At 37.8% G+C, this 18,021-nt stretch overlaps 1 protein-coding gene across 1 annotated transcript; it reads right to left on the bottom strand.

Moving 5' to 3' along the window:
* Nucleotides 1-3,615: 3,615 nt before the first annotated feature.
* LOC121421431 (myotrophin-like) lies at nucleotides 3,616-18,021 on the bottom strand. The gene is made up of 4 exons (XM_041616123.1): nucleotides 17,831-18,021; nucleotides 12,169-12,279; nucleotides 8,765-8,863; nucleotides 3,616-7,383 (listed from the first exon to the last, which is right to left on the bottom strand). Exons 1-4 carry the CDS (start codon nucleotides 17,894-17,896, stop codon nucleotides 7,297-7,299), a joined length of 363 nt encoding a protein of 120 aa, XP_041472057.1. The 5' UTR covers nucleotides 17,897-18,021; the 3' UTR covers nucleotides 3,616-7,296.

The raw sequence follows: 18,021 nt of genomic DNA, 5'->3' as shown, positions 1-18,021 counted from the left end.
TTGAAAAATTAAAAAGCACATGTTTTGCATAAACTTGTCTGAAGTATTGCTATGACTGGGCGAGTATTCAAATTAAATTATACAGACTTAATTGTACAATGTTCCCTAAACTATAGAATCAGTGTAGACATAAATCCCATTCTGTTAGATACACACTATGCATGTATGTGATACGGCCATTTGTTTGGAAACTCATTGTAATATGAGAACAACCTGTCAAGTACCATATATGCACCAGGAGCTGTATTCACTTCAAAGTACATTAACTGGTTGACTGTGTAAATTAATTGGCATTTTAATTGACCTTGCTTTTCAGCTGTTTTTTTTTCAGCATATCCTTATGTATTTCATCTTGGTATTCAGAATCTTGAGTTTCACCGGGGCATGTATGTTCATATTTATCGTGTTTACGTTTCTTGTGAATTCAAGGCCTGGTCCCACAAAACGTGCTCATAACGGATACAGCAGATAAGCAACATTTCGGGGTGGCTCCATCCGTTTTCATCCGCTCTAGACAATGGACAAAATGGGCGAACAATGAAATCACAGTGGACGGACGCTGGATGGATAAAGAGTGTATGAAACATGTATGCAAAGTGTAAACAACAGATGGCAAGTTTTTTATCTGTTTAACATCCTCTGCATCTGTAAGTGCAGTGGAACCAAGCCTTTGTGAAAATGATATGGCTCATTTGGATATATGCACGGCAAAAAAGCCATGTCATTCTTGTTTTTACTTGTATGTCGTAACCATGTTTGGTTGGGGCATAGGTGACCATCACACAAATAAAACCGACTCTAGACCGATCACATCTATTAACATTATTCTAAATAGCATACTATTGGTCAGTTTGGAGTCATTATCGTTGGTGTGACGGTGGCTTAATAATGGCTTCTAGCGCGAATTTGACTCGGCTCCTCTACACATCGTTTCTTCCAGATCCTGCAAAGTAAAAAAAATAAAGATCTGGGCACCCGTCTTACAAAGAGTTGTGATTTATCCAATCAACCATAACTATGGAAAGCCAGCTACACCCACATCTACAATGCATGTTTGCTCAAAATATTTCCAGATATATGCTGTAAAGTCACACATTCATTGATTTCTTGAAAATTCAGTGTGCTTCTCCACATTTTCCTGCCAACAAGCCAGGAAAACATTGCTATGTATAACATTGTGCAAATTTTTTGTAGAAAAAAAAACCTTGACATCAATGGCTTTCCATAGAATTGAGGTTGATCTGATCAATGGTAACTCTTCGTGAAACGGGTCACGGGAAAGTTGATAAAGCCACTTGGTCTAAGACCCGCTTCCTACATGTTCCATTTGGTCTCATCCCACATAGTCTAATGACTCTAATCCTAGATCGTCTGCAACCTGGGGGGTGTTTCATAAAGATTTAAGTGTGACTTAAGTCGCACTTAAATGCCGACGCGTACATGATATGCAACAAGGGATCTTATTGATAGATACGCATTAGGGCGCATCCTCATAACACAATCTGACCAATGTGGTCAAGCCTTTCTGTTTGTGGTAACTCCCTAGGAACTCGGCAGGACAGCATTTTTGCTGGTAAACGCCAAGCTGGTATATAACCAATTACCTTGGAAACATTTTATGTCTAGGTTAATCAGTCATAGTGGCTGACGTAATAGACGACAGATATCACTCTTGGTCCTTTTTATCAAAGTTGAGACAATCTCAGAGTTGGGATTCGAACTCATAGCCTTGCGATTATGAGTCCAATGCTCTAACCACTGGACCACACGACCTTTCGTACTGTACGCAACTTGTTATTTAAGTTCAACTGTAAGTCATACTTAAATCTTTGTGAAACACCCCCCAGTTTATATACTTGCCACCCGTCTGATTGCCGTTTTGCCCATTTACTATATTGTATAATTTCCAGTTTATAGGCTATGCCTATTTCATCTAATATCAAATTGATAGTGTATTACACCATTAGATGAACTGGAAGGTGTTTCTTAAAGCTGTTAGTAAGTTAAGAGCAACTTTAAGAACGACTGGTGAACCTTTCTTACACGCTAAGCTATCACCAATGAACATTGAATGGTGCATATTACCACAAGAAAGGATCACCAGTCGTTCTTACAGTCGCTCTTAACTTACGAACAGCTTTATGAAACACCCAGCTGTTTATGAATCAATTATTTATTCGACAAAGCGCAGGATAAAAAGTGGACAAAATGGCAATTATACTATCGGGTGGGTGTATCGTAAAGCTGTTCGTATAAAGTTGAGAGTGACTTTAAGAATGATTGGTGATCCTTTCTTGTGGTAAGTGGTATATTCATTGGCGATGGTTTAGCGCGTAGGAAAGGTTCACCAATCTTTCGTAAATTCGCTCTTAACTTACAGCTTTATGAAACGGCCTCCTTGACATTAAATAAAGTGGGAATCAGACCAAATGTAGTGTAGACCAAAAAGCATTTGATAGCGAATTGATATCGATTGGGTTAAAGCCCGTGTGGTATTAGACAATAAGATGGAGACAATTATATTTACCATCCAATGCATGATGTATTGGTCTTGATTGGGATAAAAATCTCAGAAGTCTTGCAGATTTTTTTTTTTGTCATTTGTCATAAGAGCTCTAGATTTTGAATCTAGCAAAATTTATGTGTGTAAAATATTGAAAGTTAACTATGATGTTAAATTTCCCTCCACAGAGAGGTGATATTAAAATCATGTTTTATTCTGAATCTGTATTTGTACATAAAATTTATTTTTGTTGTTCTTGATGCTATCTGCGTAAAATAACCCATGTCCACAGACATTTATGAAGAAAATACTAATCCGCTTTTATATCAAGCTTAGTACATCGGAATGACGTGTCTAAACGCTTTAAATATATTATTACCCCGGATAGCGGATTCAATCAGTCATTCCCACACACTATGTATGTACATCCTCCACTCCCTAAGGAAGGAGTATTCCAGTCAGTCGTGACAATCTCAAAATGAGTTCGAACAGAATCCAATGAAACTACCACCAAAGTGTTTGTATGTATAAATTAACTATTTGTGCCAAACAGCTCTGGAAAAAAATGCGTAATTGCTGAGAAATGAGAAAAATAAGCGTGGAATTCCACCAAACATCTGGGGGGGTTTCGACGCAATAGTAATACACTGTCCCATATATGCTTTCTGTGTTAGTGGTCATCTCAATTATTGATTTTGAGCACAGATTTCATAATTTTACAAAGATAGGTTTACATTAACGTACCAGATCTAGATGCATGATAATATCTTGACAATGGACCTTGATTTAAAAGACTCATGAAATAATTGTTTCATGCAACTACTGTCTTATGTTTAAGCACACACAGTACTGGACAAGCTACAATGAAAAAAACATATTATATAGAACCTTCTTACACAAAACGATAGTTACAACGGTCTTTTGAATAATTAAACAAGGAAATTGCAAGCAAATTTTCGTAGACGACTGAAATTGAGTAATTAATGCCAAATCCCTTAAAATGTGAAATCCCATTTACTGCACCCTCGTTAGTACCTCAGTAATGATATACAGTATATCCACATCACAACTACAGTTGCTGCACTATAATAACACACCCAGACGATTGGATTATTATTTGATAATTTTTATTACAATTTTTATTCATAACATACTGCTGGGCATAAGAATAAGTCTACATCATGCCTTCCTCCTTTTTTTTTATTAAATCAGTAATCCATGATTTCTAAATATAATAATATAAACAGTAATTTACACAAATGAAAGGCTTATACAGAATGTGCTACAAAAAATGGCAATACTTTTACAAATCAGCATCTTTAAACTTCCAACAGTCAACATTTTTGTCCCAGGAATTCAATTTCTTTTACTTGGTGTTCTGTAGAATCGTGCAAGTTTTCTGATGTGTTATCCTTCATTTGCAGAATAAAAGTACATGTATATTGACGATAATAACAATTTGGAAAATACCATAGCTGTTAATGATGAGAATAAATTTGTGCCGCTTTGAGCTGAAGATCTATTACATAACACTTCTCCCATGAAAGTAAGACATCCACTGAAATGTGCTTGGCATTTTAAAAGTCTACATCGAGGACCATTTAACACTAAAAAACCACTATTTTCTTTATATTTTTGGTAGTACACGAACTGATAGTGGTATGAAAACTTGGCATTTTCAACCTGGCAACACTGAGTGGAACCAATGTAGTCAAAGGAACAACCAGTGGTACAGGACGACATTTCATAAAGCTGTTCATAAGTTTAGAATGACTGGTGATCCTTTCTTGTGGTAAATGATATTCAACACTAAACATTCATTGATGATTGGTTTGCATGTAAGAAAGGTTCACCAGTCGTTCTTAAAGTCATTCTTCACTTTCTAACAGCTTTACAAAACATCCACCTAAGACTGGAGCCTTTGACATGTGACAAGCTGTACTTCATTGACTGGCTTAATTGACTTTTTCAGGGGGATCAAATATATTCAAATTGGATGTCCTTGTATGTACATGGTAATTAGGTTGCCATTGCTATTTATAGTGTTGTACATTAGACTTTCACCAATACGACTCCATACATAACATATCTGAAATATTTATTTATCAAAGATGTGCTGTTTTTTTTTCCCAGTATGGAAAGCTAATTTAACATACAAATGTACAATACATGATTCATAGTGAAATATTGCCCAATTAAATCAAATTAAGTAAGAAATACTTGTTACTGCTGATATAATACATCTAATAAAGCAAATAATGACAAAAGAATAACATCCTACAGTGATACTACAATACCAATAGTAAAATACATGCATGTCCTAGCGTACGTATCTAAATAATCTTTTCGGATATATCTACATGTAGATAAACAACTAAAGTGGTGACAATTTGGTTGTAAGTGAAGAATAGCGAAAAGAGGGCAAAAGCTTTAAATCAATACATTAAGATTAGCGTAGTTACGAGAAATCATTGTGAAAATACTATAAAAAATTATAAAAGATAATGGTGAACGTTTGAGGAAATGCCAGTAAAGATTAAGAAAGTTATTAAAATGTTTTTTATTTTCATTTGTGACGTCTTTTTTTATTTGCGACGTCATTTTTATTTGTGACGTCATTTACAAGCAGCTACATGTATGTTATGTAGTATAAAATGCATAAATTTCAACTTAAGATTCATGATGACTACAATTCTTTCTGAATAAATCAGGAGTGTAGGTGTTCATAAATGAAAAGAGCAGAAGAAAAATGAGAGTTAAAAGGAAGAGGACATCCCATACTATCTCCAGAAGAAAGCTCAAATTAGCTGAAATTATTAAAGCTGAAATCAAATTGAAAATAAAAAAAGATCTGCTAAAAAGCTGAAGTTAATTAATTCAATTAATTCGAATTCAATTTAGTAAAGTCTCACACCTCAGGAAACACAGAAAAACTAAATAAGCATTAGGTGAAAATTTTCATCAAAGTGGAATAGAAAATAACGTGAATTTAATGTTTATCAATATTTTGTGGAAACGGTTGTGTGCATGCTGTCATGAATAAGCAATAAGTGGGATGAAGATGTCATTTCCCCCAATTTCCTTTTTCCTATTCTATTACATGAAATCATAATTATTCATATTTTAATACATGTATAACATGTCTCTAAAAGAAATCATAAATTGCAGCACTGGTTGGATATATAATTTCATGTAATGATATACAAAAGGATAAATGGGTAGATGACACCATCAGCTCTTTCAAAGCATTTTCATGAAGACATGCATAGATCTATTTCTCCCAAATAATGCAAAACTTTAAATGTCATTTTGTTTTTCCTTGTCCAAATTTGATGAAATTTTCTTCTTTTTTGGTCTGATTTTAATTTATCTGTTCAAGTTAAATAATTTTAAGCGTGGAGTAACCCCTTTAAGATGATGGAATATGACAAATCACAGATGAAGGGTTAATTATCTAAAATAACAGAACAGGCAAAAAGCCTGACACATATATCACAAGTAAGCGAATTCAATCCACATGCACGATTTCACAAGGAATATCGAAAATGAAATAATGAAGAAAACACATTATCTTATGGGTTTGTTATTAAAACTCAAATTTCATTACAAGTTATACATTTCCAAGTTATACATTTCCTCTTCACATCCAAAAACAAAAATCTTTTATATCACCTAGTTTTTATATGTTTTTCCTCTCTAATAACCACTCCATATATTCAGTAACATATTCAGTATTAAAGCAAAATCTACTACAAAATTAGCATTATAATGCCAGTTTCATTCAAATAAAAATTTCATGTACGAAAACAAACAAAGACATATCTTTTTTCATGATTTCTTTCTTTTATAAAAATATTATTTTCAATTACTGTACTATTAATCCATGTATTAGATATGCAAATACTGTAAGCATAATATCAATTTTTAAAACATGATTTTGAAGTACAAAAATTTTGATAACATATTTTCAGAGATGAAAAAATTGCGGATATCATTATCTAACGTTTACAGCAATACATACATGCGGTTAGTTGAAAAACGATGCATTTCTTGTCTCTCTTTTTTTTTATTGAAAAAGAACAATCTTGTGAGACATTTACAAAGCAGGAATATTATTTTAATGACAAGATTGAAAAACATAAGACTGATGTTCAGTTACGGGGTCCTCTTTCATGAAGACTTGTTATAATAACAAATGAACAGTTTTCATAACAATTTTACTGTCAGCCAATCAGATTGGAGGAATTCAGTAGCTTTTAACGGTTACTGCATATTTGTTACTACATCAAGTTTTATGAAGCAGGCCCCTTATTACCAAGGCCCTGTCTCGAGAAAGCTTGTCAGCACTGATATGTTTTCATTCTCTCACTGTTACTATGGTAATAGTGAGAGATCGATGCTTCCTAGCCAATCAAACCCAAGTATTTCACTGACATCATCAGTGCTGGCAACTTTCACGACACAGTGTTCTGTCCTCAATGAACCAAGACAACTAACAAATAAAGGATTATGTGGGACTACAGTGTGAGTAATACATTCAAGAAAGAAATCAACACTCATAAATCTACAGTACAGGGCTATCACGTCATATCCGTACAACATTATGACCCTGTCTGAGAAAAAAAGGCGTAAGAGACGAAAAATCACTTTTCTACCATACTTCTCTCTCTATCAGGGCTAAGGGTCGATCGCTAATCACATTTAGGTTTACACTCTCTTAGGTTGTACTGAAAGATGTGACCGGGTCTATGCAATAAGGGCCTAAGAGATATTGGGGATCTTTGGAAAGGTTCTCACTTCAGAAGTTGTCTCATTTTTTCATCATGTGCGCATTCTTCAAATGTTGAACCATTCGGAGCCTTACCGTTCTTATCTGCACCCTGAAATAAAAAAAAAATGGGAAAAAAAGGAAGACATTTTCTAAATTCATTACCATGCCCAAACCAAATGCGCACATACATGAAGTCAAGTTTCTTGTTTCTTATAGCCAAAACCCTGCATTGTAAGGTCAATTCATGAATGAAATATTGCTAGCCAACAAGAAAAAAATTCAAACTCATACGATTTCATCAGAACAGCGTAGAGCTTTGACCCAATGCTTTAAACTGGCACTAGACCACGAGCGACTAATGATGCATTCGTGAGCTAAAATGAAATGGCTTTAACCTGCATTCTATTAAATTTTAAATTTTTTTCAATATCCTATGTAGGATTAGTGCCACAAAAACTACATATTCATCTTACAAGTAGTGATTTGTCCAAACACCACTGTCCAAACTCTACTACCAACAGTACACAAATAGCGAATAGGCATGAGTGCAATGATGCAAGATTTCACATGAGGTGAAAGAAAGATGCTCTATTGAATAGAGTGTCTCTTTCTTTCATCGCATGCAAAATCTCGCACCATTGCACAAATAAGAATATTCGCTATTTGTGTTGTACAACGCCTCAGAGTTTAGCGAAAAATATGAAAAAACAACAGTTTTTCCCTGCAATAATCTATGAATAGGGAGCAAAAAACATTGATGGCGAAAAGCAAAATCCCACAAGTGCACATAGCCTCAGGCAGCATTGCCAGACCTGTCATTCTTTGAAAGAGCAAATTTATAGCATTCTGTATAGTCTCAAACTCGACATTCATATTTTCTTGATTGACATTATTTTCATTATAATCTCATTTAAAAAGAGCATGTTTTATTTACAGGCCATCCTCATGCAGTGTCAATACTCAATTATTTTGGTATAATATGAGCTCAGGGCGGATCCAGGACTTTCAAAAGGGGGGGATATTCTCCCCAGGAAAAAAATTAGGCAAAAGCAAACAAAAAAGGGCCTTCACTTTCAAAGGGGGAGGCACACTGTTTTAACAGCATTTTTACGTTATAAATTTGAATTGTGCCTCTCAAAAGGGGGGGGGCACGGGCTGGCTTTGCCCCCCCCCCCCTGGATCCAGCAGTGTATGAGCTACATTGTAGTCTTCTTTGTCTCTACTACACGTATATTATAACTTTAGACCCAACAAATAATTAGAGAAATAGCTTTCATGTGTTTACATGTGTATTCCTAGGAAAGTGGCTCTTTTTGTTTCCCTCTTTTTTTTTCTTCTTCTTTTCCCCTTTTTATATTTCCGAACTTTCACTTTTTCAATGGTCATTAGTGCATTTGTATTCCTGTCATACTTTTGTATTAAACAAATTCTAAGTTCATAGAGCTTGGCAGCTCTGTAATACTATTGCTTACTTGCTATGTCAGACTTACCTTTGACAAGAGGTACGCTACACACTTCTTGTAACGATCTTGCCCTTCGTCACCATAAATTGCTGTTAGCAAGACTGAGAATCCATTTGAATCTATTGACTGTATATATATAAAAAAAAAGAAATAAAAAAATCATTAAAGAGAAATACCAGTTGTGGTAACAATCTCAAAATGAGTTTGAACAGAATCCAATATAATGACCATCCAAATGTTTGTATGAAAAAAAAAAATATGTGCCAAATTGTTCTTGTGAAAATGTGTAATTGCTGCAAAATGAGCAAAATAAACATGGAATTCCATCAAAGGTTGGGCTGATTTTAAAGACTTTCTCATGAAATAGTTGTTTGCTGCAACTTTATTCTTTTACCTTTGACGTGAGACATGTACTTTTTGTCTACTTTCTTTGCCACCATACGTTCGACTCTACATCAGTCTACTATTTGGAAATTCCATTGTTCCTCACAAGTGATCACAAATCTACAATAAATTATTCATCACAGAAATAAAATAAAAATGTGACAAGCACCTTGTAAATAAGACAGAATCAACATGACTGAATAATGTAAGGAAAAAACCTCACAGCTCCCAGGGGCGGGGGGGGGGGGGGGCACTCCATTGACGAGTAGATACCACGCCTGACTAAAACAACATGTAAAAAGGTTCTCTTTCAAGATAGGGCAAGTTAATACTAAGGGTGTCAAAAACACTAAAATAATGACAAAATGGTACCGGTATATATTTCACTAGGAAAACTATGTATTATGGTCAAATTTGCGAGGGTTATAATAAGACTAAAATACTTTATAAAGGATGTACTTTTTGCCCCAACACTATGTCTTTAGGGTCCGATTTGAGCGAGGTGTGTGGGGTGGTACTAAACCCAATGAAATAAAAGTAAAGCCGACGTCCGTGATCACATCTGTGACGTAACATTTGAGATATCGTTGTACTTGTCTAGGTCAATCCAGGGAATGCTTGTCAAGGGTACCGTTTTGTTTCCAATACTTGTTAAGGGTAGGGTTTTCTCATGCCAATACTTGTTAAGAAGTGCATTTTCAGAACATGGAAAATACTTGTTTAGGGTGCTTTTCGAAATAACATGGTATCCACTCATCAACGTTGAAGGCATTCATTTTTATTATGTATAGATCTAGATCTACCAGTAATGATGTACTGTAAGTCAAATTTCATTTAACATAGATCCCCACCACCATCACCACCAATCCACCCTTGTTCCATACTTACCGTACATAGACAGCTGCTTGTTGTTGCTCACTTAACCCCCCCACCATCACCACCACCACCCCACCCTTGTTCCATACTTACATAGACAGCTGCTTGCTTTTGCTCACTTAACCCCCCCCCCCCACCATCACCACCAATCCACCCTTGTTCCATACTTACATAGACATCTGCTTGCTTTTGATCACTTAACCCCCCCCCCCCCCCCCACCATCACCACCAATCCACCCTTGTTCCATACTTGCATTGACATCTGCTTGCTTCTGCTCACCTCCCCCCCCCCATCCATGTTCCAATACATTACATATGCTTGCTTTTGCTCACTTAACCCCCCCCCCCCCACCATCACCACCAATCCACCCTTGTTCCATACTTACATAGACATCTGCTTGCTTTTGATCACTTAACCCCCCCCCCCCACCATCACCACCAATCCACCCTTATTCCATACTTACATAGACATCTGCTTGCTTTTGATCACTTAACCCCCCCCCCCCCCACCATCACCACCAATCCACCCTTGTTCCATACTTGCATTGACATCTGCTTGCTTTTGATCACTTAACCCCCCCCCCCCACCATCACCACCAATCCACCCTTGTTCCATACTTGCATAGACATCTGCTTGCTTATGCTCACTTAACCCCCCCCCCCCCATCACCACCAATCAACCCTTGTTCCATACTTACATTGACATCTGCTTGCTTTTGATCACTTAACCCCCCCCCCCCCACCATCACCACCAATCCACCCTTGTTCCATACTTACATAGACATCTGCTTGCTTTTGATCACTTAACCCCCCCCCCCCCACCATCACCACCAATCCACCCTTGTTCCATACTTGCATTGACATCTGCTTGCTTTTGCTCACCTCCCCCCCCATCCATGTTCCAATACATTACATCTGCTTGATGTTGCTCACTTAACCCCCCCCCCCCCACCATCACCACCAATCCACCCTTGTTCCATACTTGCATTGACATCTGCTTGCTTATGCTCACTTAACCCCCCCCCCCCCCCCATCACCACCAATCAACCCTTGTTCCATACTTGCATTGACATCTGCTTGCTGTTGCTCACTTAACCCCCCCCCCCATCACCACCAATCAACCATTGTTCCATACTTGCATTGACATCTGCTTGCTATTGCTCACTTAACCCCCCCCCCCCCCACCATCACCACCAATCCACCCTTGTTCCATACTTGCATTGACATCTGCTTGCTGTTGCTCACTTAACCCCCCCCCACACCACCAATCAACCCTTGTTCCATACTTGCATTGACATCTGCTTGCTTATGCTCACTTAACCCCCCCCCCCCCCACCATCACCACCAATCCACCCTTGTTCCATACTTGCATTGACATCTGCTTGCTTATGCTCACTTAACCCCCCCCCCCCCCCCATCACCACCAATCAACCCTTGTTCCATACTTGCATTGACATCTGCTTGCTTATGCTCACTTAACCCCCCCCCCCCATCACCACCAATCAACCCTTGTTCCATACTTGCATTGACATCTGCTTGCTGTTGCTCACTTACCCCCCCCCCCAACATTCCCAACCAATCCACCTTTGTTTGATACTTACATAGACATCTGCTTGCTTTTGCTCACTTAACCCCCCCCCCCCCAACCCACCCCCCCCCATCACCACAAATCCACCTTGTTCCATACTTACATTGACATCTGCTTGCTTTTGCTCACTTACCCCCCACCCCCCCCCCCCCCGCCCCCACCCTGGTTCCATTTACATCTGCTTGCTTTTGCTCAACAATACACCCAACCCCCTCCCATCCATGTTCCATATTTAAATTGACATCTGCTTGCTTTTGCTCACCTCCCCCCCCCCATCCATGTTCTAATACATTGACATATGCTTGATTTTGCTCACTTACCCCCCCCCTCCATGTTCCATATTTACATTGACATCTGGGGGCCGTTTCATAAAGCTGTTCGTAAGTTAAGAGCGACTTTAAGAACGACTGGTGAACCTTTCTTACGCGCTAAACCATCGCCAATGGTGTATTGCATTTACCAAAAGAAAGGATCACCAGTCGTTCTTAAAGTCGCTCTTATCTTACGAACAGCTTTATGAAACGGCCCCCAGCTTGCTTTTGCTCACTTAACCCCCCCCCTCCTACCCATGTTCTATACTCACATGGATATCTGCTTGCTTTTGCTCTACCAAGTACTCAATCACTTCATGTTGGCCGAAATCTGCTGCTATATGAAGCAACGTCCTTCCCTTGATCTTGTCCTTTGCATCAAACTGCACATGAAAACAACCACAAATTATCAGGTAGACTTGAATGTTAGATTCAAGACCCTGTCTCACAAAGAGTTGTAAATGATCTGATCAATCTCAACTATTGAAACCCATCAATGTCATAGTTCTTCATCGAGGCAATACATGATGTACACCATGTCCATATAGAAACAGAGATCAGGGTTCACACAGAAATTTGAAAGTAGAATTCCATGACTTTTCCATCCATGACAAAATTGCTGCTTTCCATGACTTCCCGCGACATCCCGGGAGTTGGAATGTCACAAAACTGGGGGAAAATGGAGATCATGAACACCAATTGTAATAGCAGAGTATGATCGCAGAGTTGCGAGACACGACAAACTGGAAAGCTGCAATAGCCAAGAGGTCAAAGCAATTCTATGACTTTTCACAAATTTTCAAAATTCCCTGACTTTCCATGACCACAAATTTTTCCAGGATTTTTCATGACCGTGGGAACCTTGAAGAAGAGCACACTGGGGGCTGTTTCATAAACCTATTCGTAATTTTGAAAGAGTGACTTTAAAAATCAATGACTAGTGAACCTTTCTTGTGGTAAATGGTATTCCCCATTTAATGTTCATTGGTGATTATTTAGCGTGAAAGAAAGGTTCAGCAGTCATTCTTAAAGTTGCTCTGAACTTACGAACAGCTTTATGAAACACCCACCCAATTTGTTAGGACAATCATGCATGCATGAATCTAGACCGATATAAATAGGTCTATTTCTGTCAGGGATATGCTCCACTGAGACTTCCTCTGGCTTCGTGGCATCCCCTCCGTCAACAGACCAATGACTGCCATTGGGCCCATAATGGAGGAGCTCTACTCCACTAGAGCTCCACTAGACTCTATAGCGTCTTTGGAGAAAAGGGTGTGTTTTCGGACCTTCCTTGATCACACTTTAATTTTGCTCTTTTGATGGGGGAAAAGGGAAGAAATGATGACGATAAATTTATATTAAATACAACATCAGCTTACCACCTTTCCAAAGAAATATGCTGGAAAATAGCAAATTTTTGATGAATAACAGATCAGGATCAGCCAGGTTTTTCTTTGATCACTCGATGGCCGTCATCTATAGCTGAGCGTACGGATGCACCAGCGGATTGGCTGGCACGTTCGTACGCTCAGCTGCAGCTGAGCTGACGGCGATCACAGAAGATCCTGGCAGAATCCTGATCTATTTTTCATCAAATTCGCTTTTTTTCCAGCATATTTTGGAAAAATCGAGAAGGATGCAAAATTGCACCCTTTTCTCCTTAGACGCTGTACATGTAGTTGAGGCGTCTATGGAGCTCCACCACTACGAGCCCAATGGCCATCATCCAGTGTGTCAGAGGACAAAAAAAAATAGAAACTGTTGAAAAACTCCTCTGAAACAGCAGATTTATCATTCTAGCACTTGCTCACTGATACCATCTGGCCTGTGGAGAATCAGCAGGTAGGACTATGGTATGCCAATGCTGTATTGAGCACACACTTTAAAAAATGATTAAAATATCACTTTTGTGACCAAAATTACTGATTTCCATACAGTTGCAATTTATTTTTCATAAGTACCTTGGAAATAATTTTTGTATTCACTAGAGTGCTCAAAAACTTGAATTTTGGGCATATTTTGTGTACTCCCTCTATTGGTGGAAAGTAATATGGCAAGAAAATTTTCATTTTTCAATCTCTATTTTTAATTAAGAAAAAAATATTTTAAAAAATCAAATTTACATAAGAGCCAAGTTATATGATGAATAGCTGTAATGAAAACTGACAGTGTAAGAAAATCAAGCATTTGTCCCATAGAAAAAGATAAAATAAGCCAAACATTGCCACCCTTTATTTTGCCACACATGGAGATGTAACTGAGAACAAGGTTATATCATAACCTTGTTCATTGAATGAGTGCATTCTGGCATGAATCAGAATTTATAAAAGAGTTTGAACATGGGATGGCTGACTTTCCATAGTTGAGATCAATGGGATCGAAAGGGGCCCCATTGCCATTGGTGATAGAATGAAACATGTAGTTGGCATTCGTAGTAGAAGTTATTCTATTTAAAAAAAAAAAAATATTCCAGAAATAATCAAAAATGAGATTTTGAATACACTTTCAAATGAAGGTAAATTCAAATCAAATCTTGAGTTATTTTGTTCTAATTTGAGTATGAGAGAGTAAAAAATGGCAACATCTAGATTGCGCTTGCCCCAACGTTACTCAACTTCCAACGGCAGCTAGTTATTCTTAGTCTTACCAGTATTCGACCTCAGAGGCTCAGAATATGTTGAGAAGTTTGACTTTGGAAGGACAAGTACAACTAGGCCTATACTCTATTGAAGGACTGTACCCAACGGAGGAAAAGAAAAAAAGTAAATCAGAACCGCAATGCATTATGGGATCGAAAAGGGGCAAGCTTAAGCTAGCAAGCTCTGCGCACACGCACTGCGGACTGTCGGCAGTGCGCGGAGCTACATGTAGCTTGTTTGCCCACTTTTCGATCTTATAATGCATTGTGGTTCTGATTAGCGATAAACTTTGTCCTTATTTGCCAGGCAAGAGTACAGGAAAAATTTAAGAAAATTCAATTGACATTATTTTCAGCACCCATAAAATTTCTATTTTGCTTTAATCTCTCCACTTTTCAGTCGCAAATTTCAGATATGTTATTGTTGTTATTTTGAATAGGCAAACTAGTCAGTTTTGACTATTGTTGCCTTATAAATTTGCTTTCCTTTTTTTCCAAAAAATAATAATTTCTTTGTTCAATCTATGTCAGTTCGAAAAGTAAAAGAAAGAAAGGAAAGAAAAGTTCTCAGGAAATTGTGCAAGACCACCTCTCCTGCCTGTATTAGTACATTATCCTGACAAGCCCGCTCGAGGTGCATTTGGAGGGCGTCTCAGGAGTGGGTCTACAAAAAATGTTATTCCCTATGTCTCTCAAACGTGAGCAGGGGGCGCTCTATCCGATACCTCGTAGAACTTGATTTAAAATTCCGCAGGTGAAAAATTATGTCAAATCGATCAGATCAATATCAACATATTTTTTATACGCAAAAACATTTAAAGTAGAGTAAATATATAGATAGATTTTCATACATTATTAAATACCTTGCAGAGACCCAATTTGATGAAGTTAAAATATCCAATTCAATTCGTATTAATCGTTTATCCAAGTCACTTGTTCACTGCAACCATCCTGCCTGTGGGGAATCTACAGGTAGGACTATGGTATGCCAATGCTGTACATAGCACACACTTTAAAAATTCATTAAACTATCCACTCACACATTGTACGAGGTTAGTATGTACTAACCTCGTACAATAGACTGTGTTTGACCCTGGATTTCGAAGTAGTCGGCAAACATCGCTTCATTGCTGAAGTAATATTTGCCGAAGCTCCTTCTCGCTACGCACCGGGGCTCTTGCCGGTAAGTAGCAAGAGTTTTTTGAATATAAAATAATAATAAAATAATAATCCGATAAAAAAAAGCACATTTTGCTTACCTCGGCCTCGAAAGTGACTTCGCTTGTCTCTTCCACGGAAATACAAGGAAGCCCGTTGGTGGCGCTAATAATTTCACAACCTTGATTCAGCTCCTCGGTAATTTTATAACTGTATCTAAATTCTTTGAATGCGCAATCCTCATGATTAATTTACTAATTATGGGCACCAATTAATGAAATGCCTTCAAAAAACATAATTAATGATTATTATTGGTGATGATAACACTCATTTGCATTAATTTAAAAAGATGACTGATAAAAAAAAATGAAAATAATATACGTGCCTGGAAAGAAACCAGCAGTACAAGCTTTGACGAACGTCAATAATACGTATACGGTGTACCAAAGTCTATACAATGAAAAGATTGGACACTTCACGGACTTTGCGTAATGCCTTGCGTCGATATGCGTGTAAAATAGTGTAGGTGCCTATTCTTTCCCTTGTCGTGTCTTTGATATGAATATAAATCGCGCGCCCTCTTCAGGAGAAAATTGATATCAACGCTGACTGATTTCTATCTCCGTAAAATCTTCACTAAAGATCAAGAAAATATACATATTTTTAGAAAGAAACTTCAAGGAGAAGTCACGGAAGGATCTAAATGATTCGGTAAGTGTCATAGCAGGATGTGGAATGTTTATTTAAACAAAATATTTTATGTGGGCAAAAGCCCACTGTATTTTCGAAGTGTAGTGGTGTGTCGCGTGCGTATGACTGATAATCCTTCACTCGCGAGACGATATGAACCCATGGGTGTAAAATATCAATTTTGTGTCCAAAATTACTAATTTCCATACAGTTGCAATTTATTTCTTCATTAGCAACTTGAAATAATTTTTGTATTCACCAGAGCGCTCAAACACTTGGATTTTGGGCACATTTTTGTGTACGCCCTCTATTGGTGGAAAGTACCGGTAATATGGCAAGAAAATTTTCATTTTTCAATCTCTACATTTAATTAGGCAGTGTATACAGCCACACGCGTGTGTCTTTACCATCCAGCCACACGCGTGTGGTTATATCCAGAACACCTATCTGTGGATACCGCCACACGCCGCCAGTAATAACAGTAAAACACGTATGTAGGTCTGACCGTCTATATCACGATCAAAATAACCTCATTTCTTCATTAAATTCTTACATTTTAAACCCCTTTGATATCCTTAGATCGTTTCAATTTCATTCTCACCGTCTTCTCTCCTTGCTTTTCTTGTCTTGTTACAAACGGTCGTCTGTTTAACAGCAAATTCTCTTTTTCTACTTGTGTCAATTCTGGCTTCCTTCGCGGTGGCAGACCCATACAGCGTTAGCGCAGCGACATACACAGTTTGGGTTTCGTACGTACGCACGTACGCGCACATAGCCTAGAGTCAGTAGAGAATCGACACAAGTAGAAAAAGTGTGGAAATTTGCTATTTAAATTAACAGGCGGCCTTTTGTAACAAGACAAGAAAAGCAAGGAAAGAAGACGGTGAGAATGAATTGAAACGATTTAAAGAAATCAAAGGGGTTTAGAATGTAAGAATTTAATGAAGAAATGAAGTTATTTTGATCGTGATATAGACGGTCAGACCTACATACGTGTTTTACTGTTATAACTGGCGGCGTGTGGCGGTATCCACAGATAGGTGTTCTGGATATAACCACACGCGTGTGGCTGGATGGTAAAGACACACGCGTGTGGCTGTATACACTGCCTTTTAGGCAAGAAAAAATTATTTCAAGAAATGAATTTTCATAAAAATAAGAGCCAAGTTATATGATGAATATCTGTATTGGAAATTAACAATGTAAGAAAATTAAGCATTTGTCCCATAGAAAAGGAGAAAATAAGCCAAAATTGCCACCCTTTATTTTGCCACACATGGAGATGTAACTGAGAACAAGATTATTATAACCTTGTTCATTGAATGAGTGATCCAAGTCTGATCCTGAATAAATTCGCATGAAACAAAAAAATAAATACATGGGACTACACACTGGTGTGTAAATTCATAAACAAATAAAAGGAGAACAACATTTTGGATGCTTACCTGCAATTCTCTCAATTTGCTAACTTCTCCATTTTGGGCTGCCCACACAGCGTCGGAACCTGCCATTATTTAACTAATTATGAAAATAACTCGACGGAAATCAACACAACATCAGCAAAGGAAAAGGGCTTCGCAAGGTGCGGAAGTGATTTCCAGGCTGGACAAATATCGCGATCGATATCGCGATGCGC

The sequence above is a fragment of the Lytechinus variegatus genome, chromosome 9 (assembly GCF_018143015.1).
Source record: "Lytechinus variegatus isolate NC3 chromosome 9, Lvar_3.0, whole genome shotgun sequence".
Lineage (NCBI taxonomy): Eukaryota > Metazoa > Echinodermata > Echinoidea > Temnopleuroida > Toxopneustidae > Lytechinus > Lytechinus variegatus.
This window is presented reverse-complemented; position numbering and strand designations above follow the sequence as displayed.

Coding starts and splice junctions, on each gene's coding strand:
- LOC121421431 (XM_041616123.1), bottom strand. CDS start 17,896: ATGGCAGGTTCCGACGCTGTGTGGGCAGCCCAAAATGGAGAAGTTAGC. Junction 12,280..17,830: donor GCAAATTGAGAGAATTGCAG/GTAAGCATCCAA, acceptor TTTCATGTGCAG/TTTGATGCAAAGGACAAGAT. Junction 8,864..12,168: donor AAAAGCAAGCAGATATCCAT/GTGAGTATAGAA, acceptor ATATATATACAG/TCAATAGATTCAAATGGATT.